The 25,016-nt window shown below is 58.9% G+C and overlaps 9 protein-coding genes across 9 annotated transcripts; 5 read left to right on the top strand and 4 right to left on the bottom strand.

The window, feature by feature from the left end:
- Nucleotides 1-212: 212 nt before the first annotated feature.
- Nucleotides 213-2,868, top strand: MYCTH_2301403 (uncharacterized protein). The gene is made up of 4 exons (XM_003661638.1): nucleotides 213-471; nucleotides 530-656; nucleotides 719-2,121; nucleotides 2,225-2,868. The coding sequence occupies exons 1-4, from the start codon at nucleotides 338-340 to the stop codon at nucleotides 2,715-2,717; spliced, it is 2,157 nt and encodes a 718-aa protein (XP_003661686.1). The 5' UTR covers nucleotides 213-337; the 3' UTR covers nucleotides 2,718-2,868.
- Nucleotides 2,869-2,893: 25 nt separating this feature from the next.
- MYCTH_2301401 (uncharacterized protein) lies at nucleotides 2,894-5,108 on the bottom strand. Its single transcript, XM_003661637.1, has 2 exons — nucleotides 3,287-5,108; nucleotides 2,894-3,206 (listed from the first exon to the last, which is right to left on the bottom strand). Exons 1-2 carry the CDS (start codon nucleotides 4,865-4,867, stop codon nucleotides 3,114-3,116), a joined length of 1,674 nt encoding a protein of 557 aa, XP_003661685.1. The 5' UTR covers nucleotides 4,868-5,108; the 3' UTR covers nucleotides 2,894-3,113.
- Nucleotides 5,109-5,499: 391 nt separating this feature from the next.
- Nucleotides 5,500-6,634, top strand: MYCTH_2301399 (uncharacterized protein). The gene is made up of 2 exons (XM_003661636.1): nucleotides 5,500-5,817; nucleotides 5,896-6,634. The coding sequence occupies exons 1-2, from the start codon at nucleotides 5,582-5,584 to the stop codon at nucleotides 6,488-6,490; spliced, it is 831 nt and encodes a 276-aa protein (XP_003661684.1). The 5' UTR covers nucleotides 5,500-5,581; the 3' UTR covers nucleotides 6,491-6,634.
- Nucleotides 6,635-7,687, bottom strand: MYCTH_2301397 (uncharacterized protein). Its single transcript, XM_003661635.1, has one exon. It carries the CDS (start codon nucleotides 7,478-7,480, stop codon nucleotides 7,223-7,225), a length of 258 nt encoding a protein of 85 aa, XP_003661683.1. The 5' UTR covers nucleotides 7,481-7,687; the 3' UTR covers nucleotides 6,635-7,222.
- Nucleotides 7,688-8,338: 651 nt separating this feature from the next.
- MYCTH_65705 (uncharacterized protein) lies at nucleotides 8,339-11,722 on the bottom strand. Its single transcript, XM_003661634.1, has 6 exons — nucleotides 11,547-11,722; nucleotides 10,784-11,481; nucleotides 10,102-10,675; nucleotides 9,804-10,047; nucleotides 8,510-9,738; nucleotides 8,339-8,441 (listed from the first exon to the last, which is right to left on the bottom strand). Exons 1-5 carry the CDS (start codon nucleotides 11,640-11,642, stop codon nucleotides 8,741-8,743), a joined length of 2,610 nt encoding a protein of 869 aa, XP_003661682.1. The 5' UTR covers nucleotides 11,643-11,722; the 3' UTR covers nucleotides 8,339-8,441; nucleotides 8,510-8,740.
- A 376-nt stretch (nucleotides 11,723-12,098) lies between these two features.
- On the top strand, nucleotides 12,099-13,247 carry MYCTH_2301391 (uncharacterized protein). The gene is made up of 3 exons (XM_003661633.1): nucleotides 12,099-12,449; nucleotides 12,536-12,835; nucleotides 12,940-13,247. Exons 1-3 carry the CDS (start codon nucleotides 12,304-12,306, stop codon nucleotides 13,160-13,162), a joined length of 669 nt encoding a protein of 222 aa, XP_003661681.1. The 5' UTR covers nucleotides 12,099-12,303; the 3' UTR covers nucleotides 13,163-13,247.
- Nucleotides 13,248-13,696: 449 nt separating this feature from the next.
- MYCTH_92876 (uncharacterized protein) lies at nucleotides 13,697-17,941 on the bottom strand (the record flags this gene model as incomplete). The annotated part of the gene is made up of 4 exons (XM_003661632.1): nucleotides 13,697-15,779; nucleotides 16,497-16,904; nucleotides 17,205-17,580; nucleotides 17,641-17,941. 4 exons carry the CDS (start codon nucleotides 17,939-17,941, stop codon nucleotides 13,697-13,699), a joined length of 3,168 nt encoding a protein of 1,055 aa, XP_003661680.1.
- Nucleotides 17,942-18,858: 917 nt separating this feature from the next.
- On the top strand, nucleotides 18,859-21,116 carry MYCTH_79137 (uncharacterized protein). Its single transcript, XM_003661631.1, has 5 exons — nucleotides 18,859-19,046; nucleotides 19,107-19,160; nucleotides 19,215-19,266; nucleotides 19,332-19,850; nucleotides 19,913-21,116. The coding sequence occupies exons 1-5, from the start codon at nucleotides 19,013-19,015 to the stop codon at nucleotides 20,577-20,579; spliced, it is 1,326 nt and encodes a 441-aa protein (XP_003661679.1). The 5' UTR covers nucleotides 18,859-19,012; the 3' UTR covers nucleotides 20,580-21,116.
- A 460-nt stretch (nucleotides 21,117-21,576) lies between these two features.
- MYCTH_47841 (uncharacterized protein) lies at nucleotides 21,577-24,855 on the top strand (the record flags this gene model as incomplete). Its single annotated transcript, XM_003661630.1, has 3 exons — nucleotides 21,577-23,193; nucleotides 23,917-24,001; nucleotides 24,410-24,855. The coding sequence occupies 3 exons, from the start codon at nucleotides 21,577-21,579 to the stop codon at nucleotides 24,853-24,855; spliced, it is 2,148 nt and encodes a 715-aa protein (XP_003661678.1).
- Between the last annotated feature and the right edge of the window lie 161 nt (nucleotides 24,856-25,016).

Below are 25,016 nucleotides of genomic sequence, written 5' to 3'. Positions count from 1 at the left end.
ATTGTTCCTCCCCCTGTGATTGCATATTCGACTTGGGTCCTGCTTAGGCAGCATTGTAACGGGGTTTGCCGCCTTATTAACGTTATCCAGTATCCGTAACTACTAGTACCGCCCGCTCAGCACAGACCAGCCTGGTGGGGCTCAATTAAGATCCCTGCAAGAAAACGCGCTGTGGTCGCGTTGCCCTGGCGGTTTTACGCGTCGCGGTCGCCCTCCTTTTTGCAACCTAAACTTCTGCCCCTCCATCGTGATCACCGAGGCCACCACTCACCATTCTGTTCCCCTTTCCCTCCAACCCTCGCATCACGGCACATAGATTCGGTACCTGCTCTTCACCATGGACCGACAGTCGGTCTTCACAAGTCGCCTCTACGGGACACCGGCCGAAACCGAAGAGTCCAACACGCAAATCCGTAGCCTCCTCGAGTCCTTCATCCTCGACTTCCGACTCGACAACGTCTTCGTATACAGGTTCGCTTCTTGTAGTTCCGTCTCGTGGCGCACATGTGGGACTAACTTTTCTCTCAAGAGATCAACTCCGTGAGAATGCGCTCCTCAAAAAATACTACTGCGACGTCAATATTGGCGATTTGATCAAGTTCAACGAAGAAATCGCCCACAGATTGGTTACGGAACCGGCAGAGATCATCCCACTAGTACGAAAACAACAGGACCTTTTTTTTTTTTTGGACCGGATATATCTGACCTCCTCGTCTAGTTCGAAGCAGCGTTGAAGCGGTGCACACACAGAATCGTCTATCCTCACGAGCCCAATGTCAAACTCCCCGACCACCAGCTGTTGCTGCACTCCAACGCCGAAGATGTGTCGATTCGCAACCTGGATTCGCTCACCATTTCGAGGCTTGTTAGGGTGCCAGGCATTGTCATCGGCGCCTCGGTCATGTCGTCCAAAGCGACAGAGCTTCATATCCAATGCCGCACCTGCGATCACACGCAAGACATCCCGGTTCTCGGAGGATTTAGTAGCGTGTCACTCCCAAGGCAGTGTGGCAGGTACAGGGCGCCCGGCGATCCCACCGAAAAGTGCCCTCTCGACCCCTATTTCGTCGTACACGAGAAATCGAAATTTGTCGACCAACAGATCATCAAGCTCCAGGAGGCCCCCGACCAGGTGCCCGTCGGAGAGTTGCCGCGCCATGTCCTCGTCTCTGCTGACCGCTACCTCACGAACCGGGTGGTACCTGGGTCGAGGTGCGTTATCATGGGCATCTTCTCTATCTATCAGAGCAAGGGTTCCAAGAACTCGGGCGGTGCCGTCGCCATCCGGACACCGTACCTGCGTGCGACCGGCATCCAGACCGATATCGACCAGACCGCCAAGGGGCAGGCCGTGTTTTCCGAGGAGGAGGAGCAAGAGTTTCTCGAGCTCAGCAGGCGGCCAGATCTGTACAACATCATGACCGACTGCATTGCCCCGTCCATCTACGGTAACCGGGATATCAAGAAAGCTATCCTGTGTCTCCTGCTGGGCGGCTCCAAAAAGATCCTTCCGGACGGCATGAAGCTGCGTGGCGACATCAACGTTCTCCTGCTGGGCGACCCCGGCACGGCCAAGTCGCAGTTGCTCAAGTTCGTCGAAAAGGTTGCGCCCATTGCCATTTATACATCCGGCAAGGGTTCCTCCGCCGCCGGTTTGACGGCTTCCGTCCAGCGGGACCAATCGACACGAGAGTTCTACCTTGAGGGCGGTGCTATGGTGCTTGCCGACGGCGGTGTGGTGTGCATCGACGAGTTCGACAAGATGCGCGACGAGGACCGGGTGGCAATCCACGAAGCGATGGAGCAGCAGACCATCTCGATCGCGAAAGCAGGCATCACCACCATCCTGAACGCCCGAACCTCGGTTCTCGCCGCCGCCAACCCCATCTTTGGGCGGTACGACGACATGAAGACGCCCGGCGAGAACATCGACTTCCAGACCACCATCCTTTCCCGTTTCGACATGATCTTCATCGTCAAGGACGAGCACGAGCGCGGCAAGGACGAGCGCATCGCCAAGCACGTCATGGGCATCCACATGGGCGGGCGCGGCGTAGAAGAGCGCGTCGAAGCGGAGATCCCCGTCGAGAAGATGCGTCGCTACATTAGCTACTGCAGATCGTAAGCAGCCAAATCTCCACCTCCAAATCTACACCCCCTTCCCTTATATTATATATCCCCTCGATCAATCCGACCCAACGAGCCACTAACCAAGCCTTCCCAGACGCTGCGCCCCGCGCCTTTCTGACGCGGCCGCGGAGAAGCTCTCGTCGCACTTCGTCGCCATCCGCAAGCAAGTCCACGCCGCCGAGCTCGAGGCCAACACGCGGTCGTCCATCCCCATCACGGTCCGGCAGCTCGAGGCCATCGTGCGCATCACCGAGTCCCTCGCCAAGCTGACCCTGTCCCCCGTCGCGACCGAGGAGCACGTCGACGAGGCGATCCGGCTGTTCCTCTGCTCCACCATGGACGCGGTCAACCAGGGCAGCAACCAGGGCAGCCGCGAGCTGAACGAGGAGGTGTCGCGCGTCGAGGCCGAGCTCAAGCGGCGGCTACCGATCGGGTGGAGCACCAGCCTGGCGACGTTGCGGCGCGAGATGGTCGAGGGCAGAGGCTTCAGCGAGGCCGCCTTGAACCGGGCGCTGATGATTCTGCAGAGGCGGGATACCATCATGTTCAGGAACCAGGGAGCGCAGGTTTACAGAAACGGGGCGTAGACGGTGTAGTTTTGGAACATGAGCGTCGGTCTGAGGAAGATTATCTTGTTTGTTTGTCTATCTTGCATGGTATGGGCGCAGGGCGCAGGCTGGATGGATCAGGGGGGTTACTGTTATTGTGGGATACAGATGATATATGGGGATATGCCGCTTTTTTTTCCAAGTCTCGCTTTTCCATGACTGATCAGCTCGCTCGTGGTAAGGGAATAATAAATAGGGGAATTAGTTCTATGTTGCGGAACAATGGGAAGACCCAAGCAACTGAACCCGACAGTCGAAGACGTAATTTGAACCTCTGATAAATGCTGCGAATACCGCTCGACGAGAAAACATCTCGTCGAGGCCGGAAAGTCATGTGTGTCCCCTTACCATGCGTGCATGATTCACCGAGTCCATTCAAACGTACGCCAACGTGTTATCATCCCTCATCTTACCGGCCACACCAAGGGCAGCCTCGCCACCGGAAACAGAAGGTCCGCGAACAATAATCTGGAGAAAAAGTTAGCCATACATGCTCACATCTGCGCTCCAGCAAGAGGAATGAATGTATGAGTGACTTTAAAACTTACCTCGCCCCTGCTTCCCTCTTCATCCGTGGTCTTCCACTCACCCATATCCCGGAACAGGATTTCGGTGCTCGTCAGCGGCGGCCCAAAGTGGGTCTGCTGGCCCTCCAAGACCCTGTAGTCGAAAAACAAAGTCTGTGTCGCGGCGCCGGCAACCTTGGCGGCCGTCAACGCGTACACGATCCGAGCGCCGGTGATCGCGCGCAGATCCGTCAGCACGGCCGTCGAAAGCAGGGGGGTACCAGCGCCGACGCGCTCGGCGGTCAGAATCAATCGCAGCTTGCTGTTGTTGTTGCTGCTTCCGGTGGGAAGGACGCCGTGTTGGGTCAGTTTGCGGACTTGCAGGCGATGGCGGATGCGGGCGACAAGCGACGAGTTGATGCGGGCAAGCGATTCCTGATGGGTCTTGAGGAGGGCGGCGGGGGTAGCGACCAGAATGGTCGGGGAGACGGTGCCGCGCGTGGACACGGCAAGGTCGTCGGCTTGCGCGGCGACCGAGTTGAAGGCGACGGAAGCGTTGGAGAAGAGCGCGGCCAAGGTGAGGACGAGAGTGTGCGTGTTGGCGAGGGAGTCAGCGGGGAGGAACAGGTCCGAGGGACCCATCCGCTGCGCAGTAGGGATGGCGAAGATCTGCGCGGCAATGCCGGAAACGATGTTGGCCGAAGTGAAGCGCACCATCTCCTCCTGCTGACCCGGCCTCGGCTTCCAGAAGACGGTGATATCGCGGGGTTCTTTCTGCCCCTCTAGCGGTGGTAGCTCCTTGCCTGCATCGACGGACCCGTCGTTGACGATCTCCTGCCAGGTAGAGACGCTGACGCTGCCGCCAGTACCCTGAGGGATCTCGTTCCAATCCAAGTGCTTGCTGCCCTCGTCGACGACCCAGATCAGCTGGCGAAGGGAAGGGTAGCTCTTGGCGACGGCATCAAAGGGGAAGGACCCTGGCGCGGTCACCACGGTGTCAGCCGCGGACCGGCGTAGCATGGAGAGGACGGCGTCGGCGGGCTCGTCAAAGGGCAGGATCACGGCGGTCAAGTTGTAGAAGGCGCAGGCGAACAGCGTGGCAAGCAGCTCGACCGAGTTGGGGAGATAGATGGCCACACGGTTGCCGCCCTGGTCGGCGATGTGCTGGCCGATCAGGTTGATCTGGCGGGTGACGTCGGCGAGGGGGTGTTCAATCGTCTTGTCGGTGCCGAGCACAGTCAGAATGCGACCCGTGGCTCCCTTGTTAGGGCCATCCTCTTGCACGCCCGCAATAGCTTGGCGCCAGACGTCCCGCAGGTCTCCATCGCGTCCCCGCGACCACTTGGAGGCCCCCGGGTCCTTCACATTCAAGCCGGCATTGAGGGGCATGCCATGGGGAGCGGCCGGGGATCTGTAGACGGAGGATTCGCCGGGTTGACGGACGGCCGATCCATGGGCTTGGCGGGCAAGAATGAACGGATGGGTGTCTGGATCTTGCCGTGTCGCGATCTGGTACGTCAAAACCCCGACGAGAACGGTGAAGATGGCGCTAGTCCAGAGATTCCATTGTCCAAAGAGCTCGGTGATGCTCTCGTCGAGACGGATCAGGAGCGTGTCGAGCATTCTGTCGGAGCGACCGAGCGTTTCGGGCTACCGTAATCGTGCAAACAGCAGGCACAAGCTGTTTTCGGATCCAAATTGATGGAAACCGTGGGAGTCGGGGCTCAAGAAGAAGGACCCTTCTGTGAAGAGAGCGGGCTGCCTTGACGAGGCGAGCACGGATAGCGGGTGCCGGGATAGTTAGTTGGTGGTAAGGGAGCAGCCGGGAATCAGTGGGGACCTCTCTGCCCCAGCAGGCAGGGGGGCGGTTTGTGGGGCGGTGGGAAGAGTTGCCAAGATGTGTGGAGATCCGACGGGAAAGCTGAACAACTTGGGCTATCCGTGCTAGGCATACTGCAACACCTGCCGGTCAGCTGACAGCGTCAATTGCTGCAGGCCGTCGCATGGCGAGACCAGGAGATCCCAGTGTTGACTTCGCGTCATATCGCGGCCCGCTTGCTGTGCTATTTTGTTCAATGAACAACGACAAGCCCGCCAACGAAACAGCAACACCACGGCTTTCCTAGGGACGCCGCCGCCCACAAGCGGCCTTCCAGCCACTCTACTTTACTAACCCCATATACAGCAGGGATATTTTGAGACATTGCCGTTTTCTGCGAGGCCACATCCTCCGAAACGGTGCGCTTCAGCTGCCGCAGCAACGCCGCGGCACTTTTGTTGCAACTTGTCGCTACGTCTTCAGCGCACGACGCGACTCAGCGACCTCGTCCCGACACTATGTCGTCGTCAGCCCTGGCGCAGGTCCAGTATACCCCCGTCAAGCAACCCACCACACCGGCGGCTACAGAGAGCCCGGGCAATTGGAAGCATCCCCGCCTCGCGGAGATTACGCGGCGACAGAGTCGAAACGTCTTCACGGAGAAGAATGTCCGCCAGGTGGTCTACAATGTTGTGGCTCTAGTCGCGCTCGGGGTGCTGCGGCAGGGCGTGCTACCCTTTGTGCCGGCCTGGGCGTGAGTCTCTCCTTTGAATAGAAGGCATCGCGGGACCAACCGCGCTGACTTTTTTTTTTTTTTTTTTTTTTTCCGCAGAATCAGTCCCGTATTGAAGCAGTACAGCAGCTGGATAACGGCGACACTCGTCATCATTCCTCTGATTAACATCGCCCTGGCGCTGCTGCCGCTTTACCGGCCGCGCGACGACCTCTCTGACATTCCCCTCACCCCCGCCCAGCGGAGGCTGCTCGGCTTGCCGCCGAGCTCGAAGCCACCCACGCCGAACTCAGTGTACAGCACGCCCCCGCGGTACTCGAGGACGCCGTCGCTTGCCGGGTCGCCCGCCAGCGTCAAGAGCTACACCAGCTCGCCCGTGTCCAACATCGCCAGCCCCGGCTCTGGGCAGCAATACACGTCGCCTAGGTTCAGCACTTCGCCGTCCAAGCTCAATGTTCCACAATACTCGCCCTCATCGGCTAGCCCCTTGCTGCACAAGGCCGTGGGCGGCGGGAGGAGGTCGTCGTTCGGGTCCACCAGCCCGCTCAACGCAAGCACCGCTTCCAGCGTGTTCAGCGACGGCCCTGCGACGCCCACTCCGGCGACAGGGAAGCGGTCGACTGTGGGCCTCAACAACAAGTGGCTGTACGAGAAAGGGAGGAGGAGCTCTGGTAACAGCTGGCTGCATTCATAGGGCCTATGCATTTGGCGGCATACTGCACTTTGTCACGGCTAGCGTTGGCCTGGCCCGGTCATACCAAGTTGGCACCAAATTGTCTCATGGCGCATGATTCACGACGCGGTTGGAGGTGTCACGAGACTTTGTTCTCTCGGCGCAACATGGGAGGCTCATGGTAATTTTGGAGTGCCAGGGAGCAGGTTATATCGTTTGATGGTCATTACCAGATTCAGTCTCTCGGCCTCGCGGTTGCAAGACGCACACTCGTGGCAGCCCCGTCCATCAAGGGCCTTAACCCTTCGATGGGAACAAGGATAGAAACAAAAGGAAAACAAAAACACTGCCAGCTAGGCGAGGCTATTCGGCACTTTCTCAACACATTTTTCGACTTCAATGGTGACGAATTTACCTCTGTATCAGAACTCTCATTCTCGGCGCTCAGCACTCCGATCCTGGAACCAAGTGGCACGACGAGTTCGGATTTCTTTTCCCTGGCCTTTTCGTCGCCTAGTGGCCCTTGCTGCTCACCATGCGCACGCTATCTCACTCAGGCCCTCTCCGCGGGCAACTGGCTTGGCCCAGCTGCTGTCGTGCCAGTTGCTTGCGATCGCGCCGCCGTTGCCAGCCGTGGTTCCTTAGCCAGAACTGCTTCCGCCAGCCCCCGCACACCAGCGAGAAGAGCATCGGGCTGTTCAAAGGCAAGCAAGCCGCTTGTCTCTCTGGATAATTCGCTGGGTATGGACGACCTCAAATAGGGGACAGTGCCCATGGCGGCGGGCAATAGCACACCTCCCTGCTCGCAACCTCCTCTGATGTCGGCCACAAACCCGTCTCTTGTCCGTCCGGCATAGTCGCCTCCGTGTGAGGTTCGTGCTCTTTTCGGCTCTTACTGGACCCCGTAAATACGGTGATGGCCACGTTCGGCTTCCACCCCTTGGCAAAACCGTCCTCGTCATCATCGTCCTCCTCCCAATGCTTGTCGCAAGCCGCCCAGAACCGGAGCATCCCTTCCGGACCGGGTAGCCACATCAGATTCACCAGCGAGATTAGCTCGGTGTCGCGCCAGGAGTAGGATTCTAGCCTGCGGTGATGGGCATATGAGCCTGGGAACGAGACCCGTGGGAAACTGGGCAGGCGGGAGACGAGGGCCACAAACCAATGGTCTATGAGGGGTTCGATTATCGGTTCAGGAGCCCAATCACTGGAACTGGGATAAGAGGGTTCCGGGTGGGGGGGGGGGGCGAGAGAGTTCGAGTTTCTGGCGGGTCAGATCGAGATGTTTGGTCGGGATCTGGTACGTCTGAGCAGCTGTGCGGTTCTAACGGCGGGAGAAAAACGCGGTCTTACGTGAATCTTGTATGGTTTGACCTCGTCGGCCGCCGGGGAACCGCCTGCTTCTGTCATGGCGACGAGTCTCTGCTCGTTGATGCAGTGGGATTGACAGCATGAGTGCGAAGTGGCGCTTTGATGGATGTGCGCAACTAGGAGTGCGTGATGCGAGTCACGGTGCTATCATGCGTGCTAGTTTCTCTCGTATGCACTAATATTACATGGACTATCTGTTCCTCAGGTATCCATTTTATGTCATTTCTGGCACTTCTGCGGACGGCGGCTTCCCCACGAACAGCAGCCTGTAGAGCAGACCCGGAATCCCAGGATAGGCAGGGGCATTTACCCTGATTTGGACTCCGGGGAGTGGCCCGCGAGCATCACAGAAGGTTCGAAAGTTTGGTGGTAGAGGCCCACCTCGTCCCTTCCATTAGAGCACATGGCGTTCTGCTTGGGCCCACGGGCCCCAGAACACAAGTTGATGATTGAGAAAACAAGGACAAGCAGGACTCAAAGCTGCAAAGCGAAAGAGGGCGAACGATAATCAGGGCATCTTTCTTTCTACAAACATTCTCCACACATCACATAACCGGTTTGCCCATCATTGGCAGTGACAGCTCCAAAGGGTACTCAGGGCCTGAAACGGGGGATTATATTATTCGTAAGTTCCATGTCATCCATGCCCAGACAAGCCAGGTCACTCACCTCGTTGCCTTCCATCGGGCAAACGCCTGACGTCTTGAAAACTCGATACTCTCTCTCTCTCTCTCCGTTGGTGCCACACACATCCCATTACCGGATCCATGATGCAATGACCCTCGCAACTTCATCCCACCCACACGGTGGACGAGGAATAGACTGTTCCCAAAACCAACTAGCCTCTTCCCTGATCTTCCCCAGCGTAAAAAAAAAAAAAAAAAAAGGTATCCCAACCACTCAAGCGCCTCGAGCAGGAGACTGCCCATTAGCCCCCGTCACTGGCGCCGAGGGGTTCCCAACCCCGCGCAGGTTGATGGCCCCGATGCGCGACACGATATTGTTCCCCACCGCGTCCACGGCTCCCCGCGGCGAGGTTAGAGAGGGGCCCTGTGCGGCCGTCTCCTGGACACGGAACAGCTTGATCTGCGTCGTGTTCCACACGCCGACGGTCCCCTTGGACACTTGCAACTCGCTGGCAAAGACGAGGCCCCAGAGGAGCGACTCGTACCACCCGAGCGCCAGGGGCGACCATTCGAACGAGTGGACCCGCACGGGCGACGGCTCGACCCCGACGAGCTGCACATCCCGGATCTTGGCCAGCGTGGCATGCGTGGGCGCGTCCGACGCGAGGACCTGCCGCGGGATGAGAACCGACAGCTGCTGCAGGACGGTCAGCGTCGTGTGGAGGGGCAGCTCGGGTAGCCAGCTCTCCATCCACTGCGCCGAGGGCTCGAATCGCCCGGACATCATCGTCTGGCCAGCGGAGGCACTTCCAAGGCCGGCGATGCTGTTTTGGCGAGAAAAGGCGCCTGCTCCCGCCGGCATCTTTCCTCGGGCCTTCTCAGACATGCCTTGCAACTGTCTCGGCACCTCGTCTTCTGCCGCCGACGCCACAGATGATGGTGCTGATGGGTTTTCGCTGGGGCTCGAGGCTGCCGGCGTTGGCCGTGCCTCGTCGTCACTGTCGTCTTCGTCGTCGCCGATTGCGAAAGTGTTATCCTCCGGGACATCGCCAAGCGTTGTTGGTTGCCGTGAGGGCGCGGCCGCCGGACCCCTGGCGCTCTCGATTGAGCTCCTCGTCGAGTTAGGGCCCAGCGGGTCGTGAGAAGTGCCGCTATCCTTGTGCTTCCGATTTCGTCGCTCTATTTCCTCTTGGCCGCTTTCTAGCGTCAGTGACCGCAGCGCCTCGAATCGCTTTCTATTCCTTAGTATGGCGAAGATGAAAGTGGGGTTCTCTGCCCGAGATGGTCAGTTCCGGTCGGCTTGAGGTTTCTTTGGTTTCACAGTCGTGGCGACTCACTGTTATATTGATGCTCGATAATGGCGTTGATGGCCTCTAACAAGGACCTCAACAGGCGGTGGTTGGTCTCATTGGCCAACAGAAAGGAGGGCGAGGACATAGAGTTGAACAGCTGCATGATCTTAGCGCAAGTCGGGGCGCTGAGGCCTTCCAGATACGCGGCGATGTTGTTGATCACTGCCAGAAGCGCGGGGTATATGGCCGTGAGTCTGCCCTGGCTGGTAGTGATGAGCGCGTAGATGGACTGGCGACGGGGTCAGCGCTGATACAGGGCGACGAACGTCTTCGGTTGACCCACCTGGATGAGAAAGTCCGCGTACGTGCCCCTGAATCCGGCGATGCGGATGGCGGGAGGGAGCGTATCCTGGGCCTCGAACGACTTGTTCAGGTTCACCCCGAAGTTCTTCTCCACGCTGAGGGTCTGTAGCAGGAAAGCGCACATCCTTACCAAGCCCTGCTTGGAAGCATCATTCTTGTATTCGAGGGCGTAGAACAGGATCAGGATGATAAAGTCATGGGCCCTCTCCGTGTCGACAATGAACGACCGGAAGCGCTTGTTGCACTGCGTCATCTCCCAAAAGAGCATTATGATTTCGGGAGCAAATCTGACGGGCGGCTGGGCTCCCGGTATGTAGGAAGAATTGGTCTGCAACGGCTGGTTCAGTATCCGCGTCATGCCGTCTACCACAAACTGAAAGTCCTGTGGCCGGTGTAGGCGGCCGAGGAAATGACGGTAGTAATTTTTCGGTGTCGGAACGCCCGCCTGTTCGGGGATGGGATAGAGCAAGGTTGCCAAGAGCAGCTGGAGTGTGTATGTGACGAGGATCTCTTTGGGGTCTTTCAGGACCAGGGCGTTGTACGGCACGCGCCAGCTAGCCGGGTTATATTTGAGGGTCTGCTCGCATTAGGGATGATGATCGGGCCAAATAATGAATCTCTCGGGTCCGGGTCCAAGACGGGGTGCACTTACGGTGTTCAACAGCGAACATAGGACGGACAGGACGACCTGCTTGTCCGGATTGGTGCAGATGTACGTGAGCGCCTTGGTTCCCTGCTGCGGCAAGACGCTGGGCGTAAGGTACATGCTGTGGCTCGCCAGAGTCAAGAGCAGCCGCAGGATCTCGGAGCGATTACTCTCGTGCTCTCTTGTGGTAGGTATTGACGCGTTGCATCCCACGCCGCTCTGCCAGATAGCGTAGGTCACCTTCGGCTTGCCCTGCGGGGCCTTGGGCACGGTGAGGTCCGAGAAGAAGAGGAGATCGAGCAGGGTGTCTATCAGCTCTTCGGCGAGCGGCTTCGCATCCTCGAAGTCGTCGGGGGCCGCCTTGGGCGGCGCATCCGTACCCCCATCGAAAAGGACCTCGTTGGCGATGGTCGCCTTCCTGGTCGGCTTTCGCCGCGGCGACCATAGCAGCTCGTCTTGCCATTGCTGCAGCGATTCCTTTTCGTAGATGAAGGGGAGAACCCGGGTGAGGACGCGGATGCAGTTCAGAGCTTCTCGGTCGGGGGCGAGGTCCGGGTCGGGAAAGGAGGGGTGGTGGCGGAGCACCGTCAGGCGGTCCGTCACGGCTCTGATCAGGCTCTCGAGGTTCTCGAGCGCGTTGTCGCGGGTGCGGCGCACATCAGCCGGGGCGAAGAGGCTGAAGATGTCTTCGGAGGATTCGGGCAGCTCCCAGAACTGCCGTCGGTTAGCAGCCAATTAATTGGCAGGTCAAGGCAGCGCACGAGGCGGAGGCAACTGACTGAGGCCCAGTACGGTTCGTTGGGAGGAATGTGCCGCTCCTCGGAGAGCCGGAAGATGCCCTTTTTGAAGACGAGCTTCGAATCGCTGGCACCCATTTTTGGCGTCGGGCTACGATGTTCGCATTGTGCGGTCGGGGTTTTGAGACTTGAGACTGGGGTAGTCGGGCTGGAGCGGCGACGCAAGCAACCAAGACAACACGCTGATCAAGGCACAGCCGACTCTGGGACAAGTTACGCAGTGCCGAGTATGTATGTATGTATGTAATCCGTACCTGTCCCACTGCATCATACCTAACACAGTCCAGTGGTCCGCTGCGAGCTGCAGCTGGATCGGTCCAGACCCAGCGGATCAGCAAACCTATAGCCCTAACCCTTATAGTACACGCCGAGCAAGTGCCAAGACCAATCTCCACATGCATGTCGCTACCCAGCCTGGTACGTGTATCTGATCCGCAGCCTTGATTGATGCATAAACTTGGCTATGCATGTACCGAGCAGTAAGCCCTTCGCTGTAACAAGTACCTAGTTATGTTACTCCGGCATTGAAACGATCTGGCCTTTATCGCTATCAGCGGCATCGCGGGAATCTGAAGCTGTCCCCTTGGAGAGCTTGTCACGCATCATCCCCATTGCTTCCACTCCATGAAAAGGCCCAGGTGACGCCGACCATTTCGCCCTCTCAATTGGGAGTCCCCTTTTCCCGTTCCCGACTCCCTCGAAGAAACAAGGGCACAACAGCCCCGATCCATCGCCCACCATGTACTCCTCCATCGTCCGCCTCCAGAACACCTTTGGCTTCTTCACCACCGTTGCGTTCGTTGTCGCCGCCTTCATCGCCGCTTCGGATCTCCTCAGCCCGCGCGCTCCGAGTGTGGGCGTCCTCAAACCCACCAATGTTCAAGTGTACGCGCCTTTCCTCCGAGCCGCCCTGGGCCATTCTCCCGAGAAAGCTCTCCTGCCGCTGACAAACCGACCTCCTTCCTCATTAGCGTCCGCGGCCGCCCGCACTACTACTCTCAGAAGAAAGAGGAGTACGCGATCATCAGGTTCTCACTCGAAGCCGACCTCTCGTCGCTCTTCACTTGGAACACGAAACAGCTGTTCGTCTATGTGACCGCCGAGTGGCCCTCCGCGGGCGGCTCTGGCTCCGGCCAGAACGCGACGAACCAGGCCGTCATCTGGGACAGCATCATCACTTCGCCGAGCGCCGACCACTTGGCGAACCTGGGTCCGATTGCCATGAGGAAGCTGAAGCGCAGCGCCCAGGGGAAGAGCATCGATCCAAGCCGGTATGCGTCCCAGAAGCCAACCCCCCCCCCCCCCCCCAACACACACACCTTCTTTCAAGCAACCTATGCGGTCTGCTGGAGACGTATTGACACATATGGGCCAGCGGTAAACTCTCCATCAAGAACCAGCGCCCCAAGTACCAGATCACGCATCCCACAGGCAAGGTCGCCGAGCAGGATGACGTGGTGCTGAGGCTGCACTACAATGTCCAGCCGTGGGTGGGCATTCTGACCTGGAATCAAGATGCCGACTTTTGGAAGTGGAAGACTCTCCAAAACAACCTGAGCAAGAAGTTTTCCTTGCCAGCTGTCAAGAAAAAGGAGTAGACAAAAGGGGGGGGGGGCATCAAGCTGATCGAATCGAGATACCATAGTGCGAATCCAAAAGATTATATTTTTTTTTACCTGTTCCCCTGGGTCCGATTTCTGCTCCATCGCGGCCAGGATTACGGATGACTATTCCTCATCTAATCTAACCGCTGGTGGCCAGGTGCCTTAGCCGCATATGAGAGTCGAGTCATCAAGGCAAACCTAATTTCTACATGTATTACACATGGTTAATCGGTTTACCTAAACTTTCTTTTGCTTTCCGTACAGATATCTCTCGACCAAATCCTTCACCACGAACCACCAAAGTTCTGAACAGGGTGTGGTTGCCGAACTCCTTAGCCAAAGCCATGCGTATCCGGTCCAAACATGCGACTATATGCACCACTCATTCCCATGCACATCATCCTGGCTAGTCGTGTAATCGTGCCTCATCATCAGTCATGACGGATCCGTATCCCCTAATCTCGCTCGCAACCACGTCCCCAGCAAACCCACGCAAGCTTTCACCTAGACCAGCGGAAACCCAGGCCTCTAGCTCTGTAGGGCCGCGGTCTGCTGCTGTCTGGCGCCCCTGCCACGGCCTCGGAAAACCGGTCCATCACCCCTACCCCGTGCGCCGCCACGTCCACGTCCGCGACCGCCCCGCGGCGCGTCCAAGCTTGACGGAGGGGGTACAGCTGCATACATAGGCGGCGCCGACGCCGGGTGTACGATTCCATTAGGATTCACGCCGACAGGACCGGGGTAGCCACCGCGTCCTCTATTCGAGGAGCCGATGCCGCCGGCGCCACGGCCTCGGAACTGGCTTGCTCCGCCGCGGCCACGAACCGCCTGGCCAGGGCCGTTGTTGGCAGGTACGTGAGAACCGTCAAACTGTTGGCGTTGCGGCTGGTGCGCGCGGTAAGGGAGATTCCCCTGAATCGCGCCGCGGCCGCCACCCGGTCCTCCTCCTCCTCCACGTCCACCGCGGGCCGCCCCATTCACCACACTGCGGAAGCTTGCCTGCAGGGGAGGCGGGGCGGCCGCGTCCTGGTAGCGCTTGCCGTTCAGATGGTAGCCGCCGTGGGCGGTAAGAGTCGTGACCGACGCACTGACGGGCTGGCGCGCAACCTGGGCCTTGGAGCCGGCGACGACCTGGTGGTTGCTAAGGTTCAAAAGAGTCGTCGAGGGTACCGTCTGGCCGCGAAACGGCGGGCAGCGACCCCCGAGCGTATTGCCGCTCATGAAGGTGACGTCGAAGACGACGTCTAGGAGTTTGGCGGTGGGCGTGTGGCTGATGCCGACGACGGTGCCACGGAACCCAATGGGCACTTTACCGGTCCGCGCGACATACACAACTCGGTCGCCGAGGCTGAAGCGCTGGTTGCCGAGGCGGTGCTCGGCGTCTTCGGGTCTCATGAGTGCGTTGCGGGGAACGCCGTTCATCTTCTTAGGACGGGAGAAGATGGTGCTCAACTGCAGCCTATCTGCCTCGGTAGCGAGCCGCATGACCACGTCCGAGTCGAGCTGCTCGGCGTCGAGGGGCACACGTTCCATGGAGCTCGTCTTGAGAGTCTTGAGCCAGGCGCCGATCTCTTTGACCCGAGCGGAGGCGACGGTGGGATCACCCCAGAGATCCGTCTCCTTCAGCTCGGCGCCCGAAGGGTTCCGCTTGACCCCGGCGAAGAAGTCGGGGAACCGCGTCATGTACTCCACGATCAAGTGGACAGCAGCAGGGCTGAACTCCCAGCCGGTCTCGGATTTGCGGGAGTAGCCCAGCACCTTCTGCTTCCTCGCGTCGAACTTGAGGTTGAGACCGAGATTAACCCTGAGATCACCGACGGTGCGGATGTAGTAAGATGATGTGATCTTGCTGAGCGTGAGGGGGTGCAGGTCCAGTTGCTTGGCCACCATGTATGAAGGCAAATAATGCATGCCCCTTTGAGCATCGTGAATGATCTTTTTGGCGAACTCTGGCTCGCGCCTCTCCAGGACAGCAAGCCAAATGCTGAGCTTACCCCTCGAATGTCCCGCGACCTCGAGGGGCTGGCCATAGTTGTATTCGCCCAGGAAGAACCCGGTCGATTGGACAGGGAACTCTTCCTCCACGGGTAGCGCAGCTTTCTCGATGAAGCGTTCGTCCTCGTTGACGACCTCGTCCACAATGATCTGAGAAGCGTATTCCGTTTCCATGCCCGGAATCTCCCCGTATTCCTTGACGGTCGCGCCTTCGTCCGTCTTGATCAGACCCTTGAGCATATGGACGGAGACAAGCGACTCGACAGGGCCAATCAGAATTCCCAGCCGCTTGCTGTAGAAATTCTCGATCCTGTCTGCCTTCTTGGTCCATTCCTCGATCTCACGAGGAGCATGGTTCCTGGTGACTATCCGCCCACTGCCGTCATCAGCAAGCGTGTAGTCGAAGAGCTCGTCCGAGACCTTGACGATTTTGGCCTCCTGCAGGAAAGGGTAGCCGACGAAGCAGCGCTGGCCAAGCTTGACTTTGGCAGACTCCACGTTTGTCCGCAAATCCGTTTCGAGTAAGCTGACGACCATGCTCTCGTTGCGGCTGTCCTGCTGGAAGACATTAACTCCGTGGAAACCAAGGCTGGCAGAATATGGCAACGTCGCGAGACTAGGGAATCCAGCCAAGGCTTCAACATTCAGTAACGCGCCGTCCGTCAGGCCGGCGCGGAACTCCAATCCTTCCACGGGAGGGAGGTCGAAGATGTTCTCCACGCAGTGGCAGTGCGGGATGGGCGGGAAAACGTCGACCAGCGACGAGGGGTAGACAAAGTCTACGTCCTCGGAATAGGTGAACTTCAGGGGAACCCCGAAGTCGTTGCGCGCCTTTTCGGCCTCGGTGAGGAGCGCATCCCTGGGTGCCATCGCCTCCAACAGCCGCTTCTCGTCGATGAAGGGGATCTTGACGACCGCTTCCCAGTCCATCTTCTTCCCGTTCATGTCAAGTTCAAAGTCTCTCGGATAAAAATCGATGATGGGGGAGTTGGGGTCCGTCATGAGGTCCCAGTATACCTTGGGGACGATCTTCTTGCTGCGGTCTGGCAGCACGCCCATAAGCTGCTCGTTTGGCTTGAACGGCTGGCCCAGCTTGAAGTTCAAATCCGCGTTCAGCCCTTTGATCACGTCCGAAATCATGGGCGAATAGTGGTAGCCGTAGAACCAGGGCCACGAGGCAATACCACGGTAGTAGTAATAGAGAACCCACTGCAGACCTTGGACGTAATTCTCGGTCAGCTTCCGGAGCTCCTCCTCCTTGTTCTCAGGAGTCCAATTCTCGAATTTGGAGAAGTAGTAGTTGTCCTTCCATTCCTGGAACTTTTGCTGGTACTTGGCCTCCAAGGCTGCCTTGGCATCAGCCGACGTGAGGTCGATCACTTGGGCATTGTCATACTTCTTGACAATGCGCAGCACCGCCGACTGAGCTTCTTCATCCTCTTCATCCTCCTCGTCCCGGGCGGGATAGGAGAGAATCAGATGGCGATGGCCTTCGTCATCCGGTTTTGTGGCCCACTCCAGATGGGCGGCTTCTGCTAGCTCCTGGACAAACTTCCGGTCCGCGGCGTTGAGTCCGGCGCCGAGATCCAATGTCCGAGAACCTCCTTGGTTTGTAAGAAACTTGCGGATGGTCTTCTTCCAAAGAGCTTTCTGTTCCGAGCTGACAATGAGTTTGCCCTTGGCCTTCGCTCGCTGCCTCTCGGCCTCGTCATTTTCAAGCATCCGCTTCCCTCGCAGCCAGCTGGCATCCTCGTTCTCGTGCTCGAAGAAACGGTACTCCTCCTTTGACAATTCCTCGAGTAAGATCCTGAGTCGTTCGAGGTTGACTTTTCCGTTCTCGTTGATGTAGCCATCGCATTTGGGGAGCACAGCCTTGTATATCCTGAACATGGTAGCCAAGGCGCCTTCGTTTATGTGGAGGCGTGGGAGGTTCGGAAGGAAATCGTTACCGACGAAGAAGGCCATCAGGATGAAGTCGTCAATCACCCTCTCCATGTCGAACGGAAAGCTCATGGCGCCCTCCTGTTTGAGCTCCTGAAACTCGAGTTCCAGATATTCTCGGACGATGCAGAGGTGCAACAGGTAGAAGTTCTGATGCTCCAGTTCCTTCGACTTGTGTTTCGCCTGGCGACCAAAAGTAACCTCTTCGCGGAGAAGGCAGAAATGCGGATCGTGGCTTAGCAATCCCAGCATGATGAGATCCGCATCGAGACCGTACAAGCAGTGCCGTACGTTGGGGCTGTAGTCGGGCTGGGCGCGCGCGTTCCGAATGTATTCCATGATCTTGTGTTCTCCCTCGCCAGGCACCTCGTGACCGGAGAGCACAATCTCGGGCTGTTGCCAGGCCCTGTCCTCAGATACCTTCTTGTTGATGAAATACTTGAGCTGCTGTGACAACTTGGCCATGAACTCGGTTCCTATATGAGCGGATTAGCGTCGGGAGACCCAGCTGAGATTCATTATCTAAGATATCATACCTGGCGTGATGCAGTTGCTGTCAAAGGGTTCCTCCTTGGGCAACTCTTTGCCCTCCCTGATGGCCTTCTCGCGAGCCTTCTCGGCATCCAAAGCGGTCCGAAAACGACGAGCGCGTTGTTGGTTCATCTTGGCACGAGGGGCCACGCCGTCGACGGCCATGAAGAACAGCTTCTTGGGCTTAATCTTGCTGAACAAATGTTCAATGTAGTTGAAGATGGCGATGAACATCTCCTCCTCGGTGAGACGAAAGTGCACATCATCTGAATCCTTGTGTGTGCAGTTGTGAATGATACCATTCATATCCAGCTACGCGACCCGTTAGCAAGCCATCGAGGGAGAGAAACCGACGGGGCTGTCGAGGCATAGGAGGCTCGCGCACGTAAAGGCAGTCGAATTCGGGAATCCGATTATCGGCGATGAGCTGCGAGATGGCAGGATAGCGCTCCGAGAGCCATCGGAAGAACTTGGGAACACTGCGCCGCGGCTGGTCAGCCAGACGGGCTCATCGCGATGCAAGCCCAGGACTTGGAAGTATACCCCATGCTGACAACAAGGCGCGCGATGCGGCGCTACTCTAATCTCGGTTGTCGTGGTTTCAAAATCAAAACCTCGTGGTCGCCTCAAGCAATAGAGGCAGGATACGCTGAGTTGTAGGTTTGCCGGCGCTGAAAAAAAAAATGGCCAGGCTTCCTGACACGGGAAGAAAGGCAGAATCGGAAGGCAAAGGAAGCGGCGAAACAAAGCAGTACACAAAAGGACAATGCTTCGAGACCCAGTCAAATCTAGCAGCACGCCCCAGGCTGTACTTCTTCTCGTATACCGGTGAATGCCTCAAAGGCAGTAAAGAGAATGGCGAACGGCGATGGAAATGCCTAAGGGAAAGGAAGGCGACGGTTGATGGCGTCCCTGGGATCGAAAGTTGGGGTTGAGGCCGAGTGACTTGACCGGCGACCCACTTGTAACCGCAGCCCCACCAGGCTCTGCCCTGCCCGCCACTGCGACACGACTGAGTTGCGCCTGGACCCCAGCTCAAGCCCACCCTGCGGCTCTCGAGGATCCTGCGGCCCATCCGTTGTTAACTCCAGAGACGCTAGGCCAACTTTTGGCATAGCGTCGTCTCGGTGCTCGCTGGGGCAGGCGAGGTCACAGTCAATTAACTTCACTGCGCGTCGCGTCTGGTGCATCGCGCTAGCTTCCTGCACAAGCCAAAGCGCACAGCATCTTCAAACCCGACCTCAAACTAGGTCATTTTTTGATCAGCCATCCCCCCGCTTTGATAGCTTGCACCAAACTACTTTGTAGTCTTGAGCAGCAAAGTTCCAATAGCCGAATAACCTATTTCGACTCGAGATTGCATTTCTTCGATCCGCAATGGCTCCCGGAGACGTTGTTGACGACGTCGACGGTGTGTTCCCCCACTGATTCCCGATCCTGCGGAGAAGTTGCAAATTCTAATTGTGCACAGTCGGCATTGACGACCAGGAGGATGCGCATATGGAGCAGCGGCTGATCAATGAAGGTGCGTGTTTCTCTTGGGTTGCCAACGCGTATCTATCTCGCTAATGTTGCCCAGAGTACAAGACATGGAAAAAGAACAGCCCGTTCCTCTACGACATGATCTTGAGGTATGGATATTATCTCAGTTGGCTATCTTGCAAGGGAAGGGGCTGAATCTGACCCGTGTCCACAGCACCGCGCTGGAATGGCCGACCTTAACGACGCAGTGGTTTCCCGACGTCAAGGACGTGCCCGACAAGAACTGCACGGTGCACAGACTGCTTATCGGAACGCACACGGCAGAGGGCAAGCCCAACTATCTCCAGATTGCCGAACTTGAGCTTCCCAAGATCGGGCATCCGAACCCTCGCGACTACGACGACGAGCGGGGCGAGATCGGTGGCTATGGCGGCAAGGCGTCGTCGGGCGAGCCGGCTGTCATCAAGTTCAACATAACCCAGAAGATGGACCACCCGGGCGAGGTCAACAAGGCGCGGTACCAGCCACAAAACCCCGACATCATCGCTACGCTCGCCGTGGACGGCAAAGTCCTGATCTACGACCGCACCAAGCACAGTCTGACGCCCACGGGCACGCCTAACCCCCAGATCGAGCTCGTCGGCCATAGGGAGGAAGGCTTTGGTCTGAGCTGGAACCCGCACGAGGCTGGCTGTCTTGCGTCCGGTAGTGAGGACAAGACGGTGCTTCTATGGTACGTGCCGAACAAGTTGCTCTTGGGTGGGGAGGCAGGCGGCAGTTTTGACACGGTGACAGGGACCTCAAGACCATCCAAGGACCCGGCAAGACGCTCAAGCCGTCGCGCAGGTACACGCATCACAGCCATATTGTCAATGATGTGCAATACCACCCGATGGTCAAGCACTGGATCGGCACCGTGTCGGACGACCTGACCCTCCAGATCATCGACGTGCGGCGTCCGGATACCACGAAGGCGGCGGTTGTCGCCCGTGATGGCCACAGCGACGCGATCAATGCGCTGTCGTTCAACCCGCGGACCGAGTATCTGATCGCCACGGCCTCGGCGGATAAGACGATTGGTATCTGGGACATGCGCAACCTCAAGCAAAAGATCCACACTCTCGAGGGGCACGTCGACGCCGTCACGTCGGTCGCGTGGCACCCGACAGAGATCAGCATCCTGGGAAGCGGAGGTTACGATAGGCGGGTTCTGTTCTGGGACCTCAGCCGCGCGGGTGAGGAGCAGACCCCGGAGGACGAGGAGGACGGTCCGCCGGAGCTGCTCTTCATGCACGGCGGGCACACGAACCACCTGGCCGACTTTAGCTGGAACCTCAACGATCGCTGGCTCGTGTGCAGCGCGGCCGAGGATAACCTCCTCCAAGTCTGGAAGGTTGCGGATTCCATTGTCAACTCTGACGACATTGAGATGCCGATGAACGAGATGGACGCGTCCAATTAGAAGGGGGATGGTAAGAATCCGAGGTCGCGGCGGGCTGCGAGAGGAGGTGCCAAGGCAGCGGAGACATCCAATAAGCCGAAGCAGCAAGTATCATTTGTGACGACCAGGAATGCGTGGACGAAACAGGTTGAGGAACTGAGGAAAGAGGCCGAGGAACAGGAGAAGAAACAGGCTGAAGAACAGCAGAAGAATCGCGAACGGGGCAACATAGCGCCGGGGTCTGGAGAACAGGGATGAGGGAGGCCTCTGGAGCTATACATTGTGGGATTGAGGGGCTACCTCTCCCTTAAGGGCGATCAGTTGTTGAAGGTTGTGGGAGATGGGAGAGCTGTCGTGTATGATATTGGTTGTTGCCCTTCTCTGGCATGTACCATACATACATGCGCACGCCTGTGAAGCCCTCTGGTATTGGGTAGTTCGTCAGCGGACCCTCTCTCTCTCCCTCTCGGAGGGGAAGAAAAGCCGACGGCAGAGCACAAAAGACCGGGGCGGTAGCGTTGAATGTGCCCTCGTCAATGCATTGACTTCCATGTTCTGAATTCGATGGTGGCTTGCCCGCCTATTGTGACGAACGGTCCTGGTCTGTAGTCTCATTCAGAGTTGTGTTGTTGACTGGCAGGCGAATGACATAGTATTGTCCTTCCACTTGTTGCTATTGTAGATGGCCATTATCGACAGCTGACAATAGGTTTCCGACAATACTAACGGTCACTTTCAATGCGCAACGCGATGCGAGTTTCCGAAGAAACCGACCTCAACAAACAACGGCCTCTCTCTCACCTGTGTTTAATCAACTACGTCTGCGTTCGCAACTTCTGGCCCAGGGCCCAGTTCCTCCTCGTATATCTTCTGTCTCGGGGAACTGTCGACGAGCAGATTGCAATACATCTCTCCGGCATCCCGAGCCCAACTGCAACCCCAATTCCATCATACATCTTTTCGGGCTCGATAGAGATCGGTTTCCCGAATCTTTCATCTTGCTTTCCAGTTGCGCGGCATGTCGGCACCTCACGGAAACGGCGCGAGCGGCGGCGACCTGGAGGCTGCTCGGCGTCGACTCGCGCGCGCGCAAGCCGCCCGCGCAAATGCTACTCGCGAGGAAATCGAGGCACGAGGAATCAGGCCCAATGTTCAAGAAATCGTCTCTCACATGAACAGGACGCCGTCCCACTCGTTCAAGCGGACCCGGCTCGACCACTCGGCGGCGTACAAGATTTACGAGACCGAAGACGACGAAGATGAGGGAGAGGAGGAGGAGAAGGAGGAGGAGGAGGATGAAGAAGGAGAAGAGGAAGAACGAAGAGGAGGAGAGAAGAATGGTGGCCGCCACCTACACGAGGAAGAAGAAGACGAGGATGAGTTCGAGTCGCAGTGGCAGAAGATGCTCGCCGACCAGGGCGTACGGGACGCCAACATGTTTGCCCTCGCCGAGTTTCGCCAGATCGCCCGACAGCGCCTTCGGGCGATGAAGCGTGCCACCGCCGAGTGGCGGTCGCTGTGTAGTCGTCCGGAGGCACCACCAGCGCCAGCGCCACCAAAGAAAGGCCGCTTCAACCTGCTCGGCTCGCTGTGCAGCGTCACCGAGCTCATCGTCGAGGTGTGCAAGCACGTGCGACCCGTCGACATCGTCAATCTGTACAGCGTCAGCAAGGACTTCCACCGCGCCGTCAACCAGCACATGCGCAGCAGCGTCTTGGCCTGGGCCTGCCACATGGCGCCCACCGCCGCCCGCGTCTACTCGAGCCCGGTCTACTACCGCTGGTTCGTCCCGGATCCCGCGCACCGCCTCACGACAGCCGCCGACCGCGAGCTGGGCCGGACCGGGCCCGGCCAGGCCAGGATCGAAGGCCAGCCGCCCCTGAACGACAAGGAAGGCGAGGTCCGCCTGGTCCCGGGCCTCCTCTGGCTCCAGATGGTGGTGAACCGTGAGATCCGGGTCCGCGACATCATCGCCTGTCTCGCCAGGAGGGGCCACCGCCTGCCCGAGGGTGCCCACCTGACGCTCAAGAAGATCTGGCTCGTCATGGACGCGGCAACGAGCCAGGCGCGCATGATGCTGCTCAACAACCCGGACTTCTTCGGCGACGAGGACCTCTACATCGCCCAGCTCTTCATGGTCAAGCTGCTCCTCGCCTTCAACGACCCCGTCTTCGGCCCGCAGTCGAGCATGCTCATGCGCCTGATGCTCGGCCAGCGAGGCCTGTCTCCCCTCTGGGCCCTCCTCCGCGGCCACAAGTACCGCACGCCGGCCGAGATCCGCCGGCTCAAGCTCCGCTACGACGTCGGCCCGGAGCAGATCCAGGACGAGAACCTGCCGGCGCTCCACGGCGTCGAGATCGACCAGCTGGGCGTCGTGCACTTCGAGGGCTGGGGCACCGGCCCGGACCACCTGCTGCGCCCGGACGAGCTGATCCCGCTCGAGTGCGCCCGCCGCCAGCTGGACCTCGACGGCTGCGTCGAGGAGATGATGATCTACGGGCACGTCGACTTCGAGACCGGAAACAGCCTGGTGCCGGCTCTCGACGAGATGTACATGAGCGACGACGACTTGCCGCCCGCCTGCCAGGGCTGGAAGCCGCTCAAGCACGAGCTCATCCACTCGGGCTGCGGCAACGTGCCCTTCGAGTCGGGCATGTGGCAGCCCAAGCACGCCCGCAAGGCCCGCTGGAAGACGCTCACGGACGAGGAAAAGGCCGCGATCCTCGAGGCCGAGCGGGAGGAGATGGACGAGGTCAAGGAGCTAGACGGCGCCCGGTGGAACTACGACATCGCCTGGGCCCGGCTGGCCAAGTTGACAACCCAGGCGACGGGCGGCGCAAAGAAGCTCAAGGCCAAGTTCAAGCTGCCGGACCCGTCTCCGGCCGAGATGGAGAGCCAGCTTGCCCAATTCGCCCGGCCTCCCCAGCGCCCGCGGCGCGCCAGCAACTACAACACGAGCAATAATAACAACTGCACCGACCCGCCGGGCCCAGACCCGGGTCCCTACTCCCGGTCTCGCCCCCATCCTTCCGGCACGGATCCGGACCCTGAACCTATGGACATTGACTCTTCTTCCCCCGCCACCGCGGCGAGGCACCCACCCGCGACCCAAGCTTTCTCGAACCTTGCCCACCGCCCGGCTCAGCAGGCTCGGCACCAACAGCCGCCGCTGGGCCCGGACGACGACGACGACGACGACCTCTCCGCCATCGCCGACGAGGACCTCGCCCTCGACCCGATCCCGCCCTCCGAGCTCAACCGGCTCATCAACTCCCTCCGCCCGGCGCGCTCCTTCCGGGACGATTCCGATCCCGGTTCGGACGGCGGCGAGTGGCCCGGCTACAGCAACGACGACGAGGACGGCGACCGATACTGGCGTCGGATTCCATCTTCACACGGACCCGGAGAAGGTGGCGGGGGAGGAGGAGAAGGGGATGATGAGTGTGGGTCGGCCGGATATGACGAAGTCGCGACGGAACACGAAGAAAGCGACGATGACGAAGGCGACGACGACCTGCCCAGCGTGCCCATCTACAACGTCGACCCGACCGTGGTCCCGCACACGCCCGCGACGGCCCTGTCGGAGAACACGGACGAGATGTTGCTGGCGCAGGCGGACCTGACCTACTCCGACGAGGATTTTGACGACGACGACGATGACGACGAAACGGGACAAGGGGACGGTCCCGGATTCGAGAACGATGACGAGCGCGCCGCCGACGAGCGCACCCACGCTAGGAACGAGAGCTCCCATCAGCAGCGCCAGCAGCACCACCACCACCACCATCACCACCACCACCACCAGTCGGAACACTCTGGGGGCGGGTGCGTGACGATGCTGGCCCTGGGAGACGGTCGTCATCAGGGCGCGGGTCATCAGGGCGCGGGTCATCAGGGCGCGGGTCATCAGGGCGCGGGTCATCAGGGCGCGGATGCCGGCGGGACGGGCGGGGCGTTGAGCGTGGGCTGGGACGACTTCCTGCTGCGGAATTCCGGCGACGCTGGCTATTACCACCACGAAGATGGTGATGATGATGATACGGAGATGGGCGATGACGGCGACAACAACAACGACGACGACGACGCCGACGTGGAGACGGAAGGGGAAGACATCAACATCCTGATGGGCGGCCTGCACGTCTGGCAGGGCCAAGAGGACTACCAGCATCTTGTTGCGCAGCAGATGGCCGAGGCTCAGGATTCCGACGAGATTGACATGACCCGGTACACCGCCGACGAGGATATCGGCGAGGACGAGCGGACGAGACGGCTGCGGGACTGGTTCCGGCCTTGGTAGTTTTGGTTTGGTTGCACTGCATGCAAGCCCGGCCATACTCCTTACTGCCCTCCTGGCCATGCCTTGTTCGGTTTCTAGATCTGGGTGGGGGAGACCATCAGTTCTAGGTGGACGCTTTGTTTGCTCTTAGAGCCCTTGCGAGGCTTCCTGCTCAGTATAAG

The sequence above is a fragment of the Thermothelomyces thermophilus genome, chromosome 2 (assembly GCF_000226095.1).
Source record: "Thermothelomyces thermophilus ATCC 42464 chromosome 2, complete sequence".
In the NCBI taxonomy this organism is placed as follows: domain Eukaryota; kingdom Fungi; phylum Ascomycota; class Sordariomycetes; order Sordariales; family Chaetomiaceae; genus Thermothelomyces; species Thermothelomyces thermophilus.
The sequence above is the reverse complement of the archived record's forward strand: the minus strand, read 5'-3'. Positions and strand labels throughout refer to the sequence as shown.

Bases quoted from the DNA above. Each gene is read 5' to 3' on its own strand.
- MYCTH_2301403 (XM_003661638.1), top strand. From the start codon at position 338: ATGGACCGACAGTCGGTCTTCACAAGTCGCCTCTACGGGACACCGGCC. The intron at 472-529 runs GTTCGCTTCTTG...TTTTCTCTCAAG, and splicing joins GACAACGTCTTCGTATACAG to AGATCAACTCCGTGAGAATG. The intron at 2,122-2,224 runs GTAAGCAGCCAA...AAGCCTTCCCAG, and splicing joins TACATTAGCTACTGCAGATC to ACGCTGCGCCCCGCGCCTTT.
- MYCTH_2301401 (XM_003661637.1), bottom strand. From the start codon at position 4,867: ATGCTCGACACGCTCCTGATCCGTCTCGACGAGAGCATCACCGAGCTC. The intron at 3,207-3,286 runs GTAAGTTTTAAA...CTTTTTCTCCAG, and splicing joins AAGAGGGAAGCAGGGGCGAG to ATTATTGTTCGCGGACCTTC.
- MYCTH_2301399 (XM_003661636.1), top strand. From the start codon at position 5,582: ATGTCGTCGTCAGCCCTGGCGCAGGTCCAGTATACCCCCGTCAAGCAA. The intron at 5,818-5,895 runs GTGAGTCTCTCC...TTTTTTCCGCAG, and splicing joins CCCTTTGTGCCGGCCTGGGC to AATCAGTCCCGTATTGAAGC.
- MYCTH_2301397 (XM_003661635.1), bottom strand. From the start codon at position 7,480: ATGCTCCGGTTCTGGGCGGCTTGCGACAAGCATTGGGAGGAGGACGAT.
- MYCTH_65705 (XM_003661634.1), bottom strand. From the start codon at position 11,642: ATGGGTGCCAGCGATTCGAAGCTCGTCTTCAAAAAGGGCATCTTCCGG. The intron at 11,482-11,546 runs GTCAGTTGCCTC...AACCGACGGCAG, and splicing joins ACGAACCGTACTGGGCCTCA to TTCTGGGAGCTGCCCGAATC. The intron at 10,048-10,101 runs GTGGGTCAACCG...CCCCGTCGCCAG, and splicing joins ACGCGGACTTTCTCATCCAG to TCCATCTACGCGCTCATCAC.
- MYCTH_2301391 (XM_003661633.1), top strand. From the start codon at position 12,304: ATGTACTCCTCCATCGTCCGCCTCCAGAACACCTTTGGCTTCTTCACC. The intron at 12,450-12,535 runs GTACGCGCCTTT...CTTCCTCATTAG, and splicing joins AAACCCACCAATGTTCAAGT to CGTCCGCGGCCGCCCGCACT. The intron at 12,836-12,939 runs GTATGCGTCCCA...CATATGGGCCAG, and splicing joins AAGAGCATCGATCCAAGCCG to CGGTAAACTCTCCATCAAGA.
- MYCTH_79137 (XM_003661631.1), top strand. From the start codon at position 19,013: ATGGCTCCCGGAGACGTTGTTGACGACGTCGACG. The intron at 19,161-19,214 runs GTGCGTGTTTCT...AATGTTGCCCAG, and splicing joins GCAGCGGCTGATCAATGAAG to AGTACAAGACATGGAAAAAG. The intron at 19,851-19,912 runs GTACGTGCCGAA...ACACGGTGACAG, and splicing joins GACAAGACGGTGCTTCTATG to GGACCTCAAGACCATCCAAG.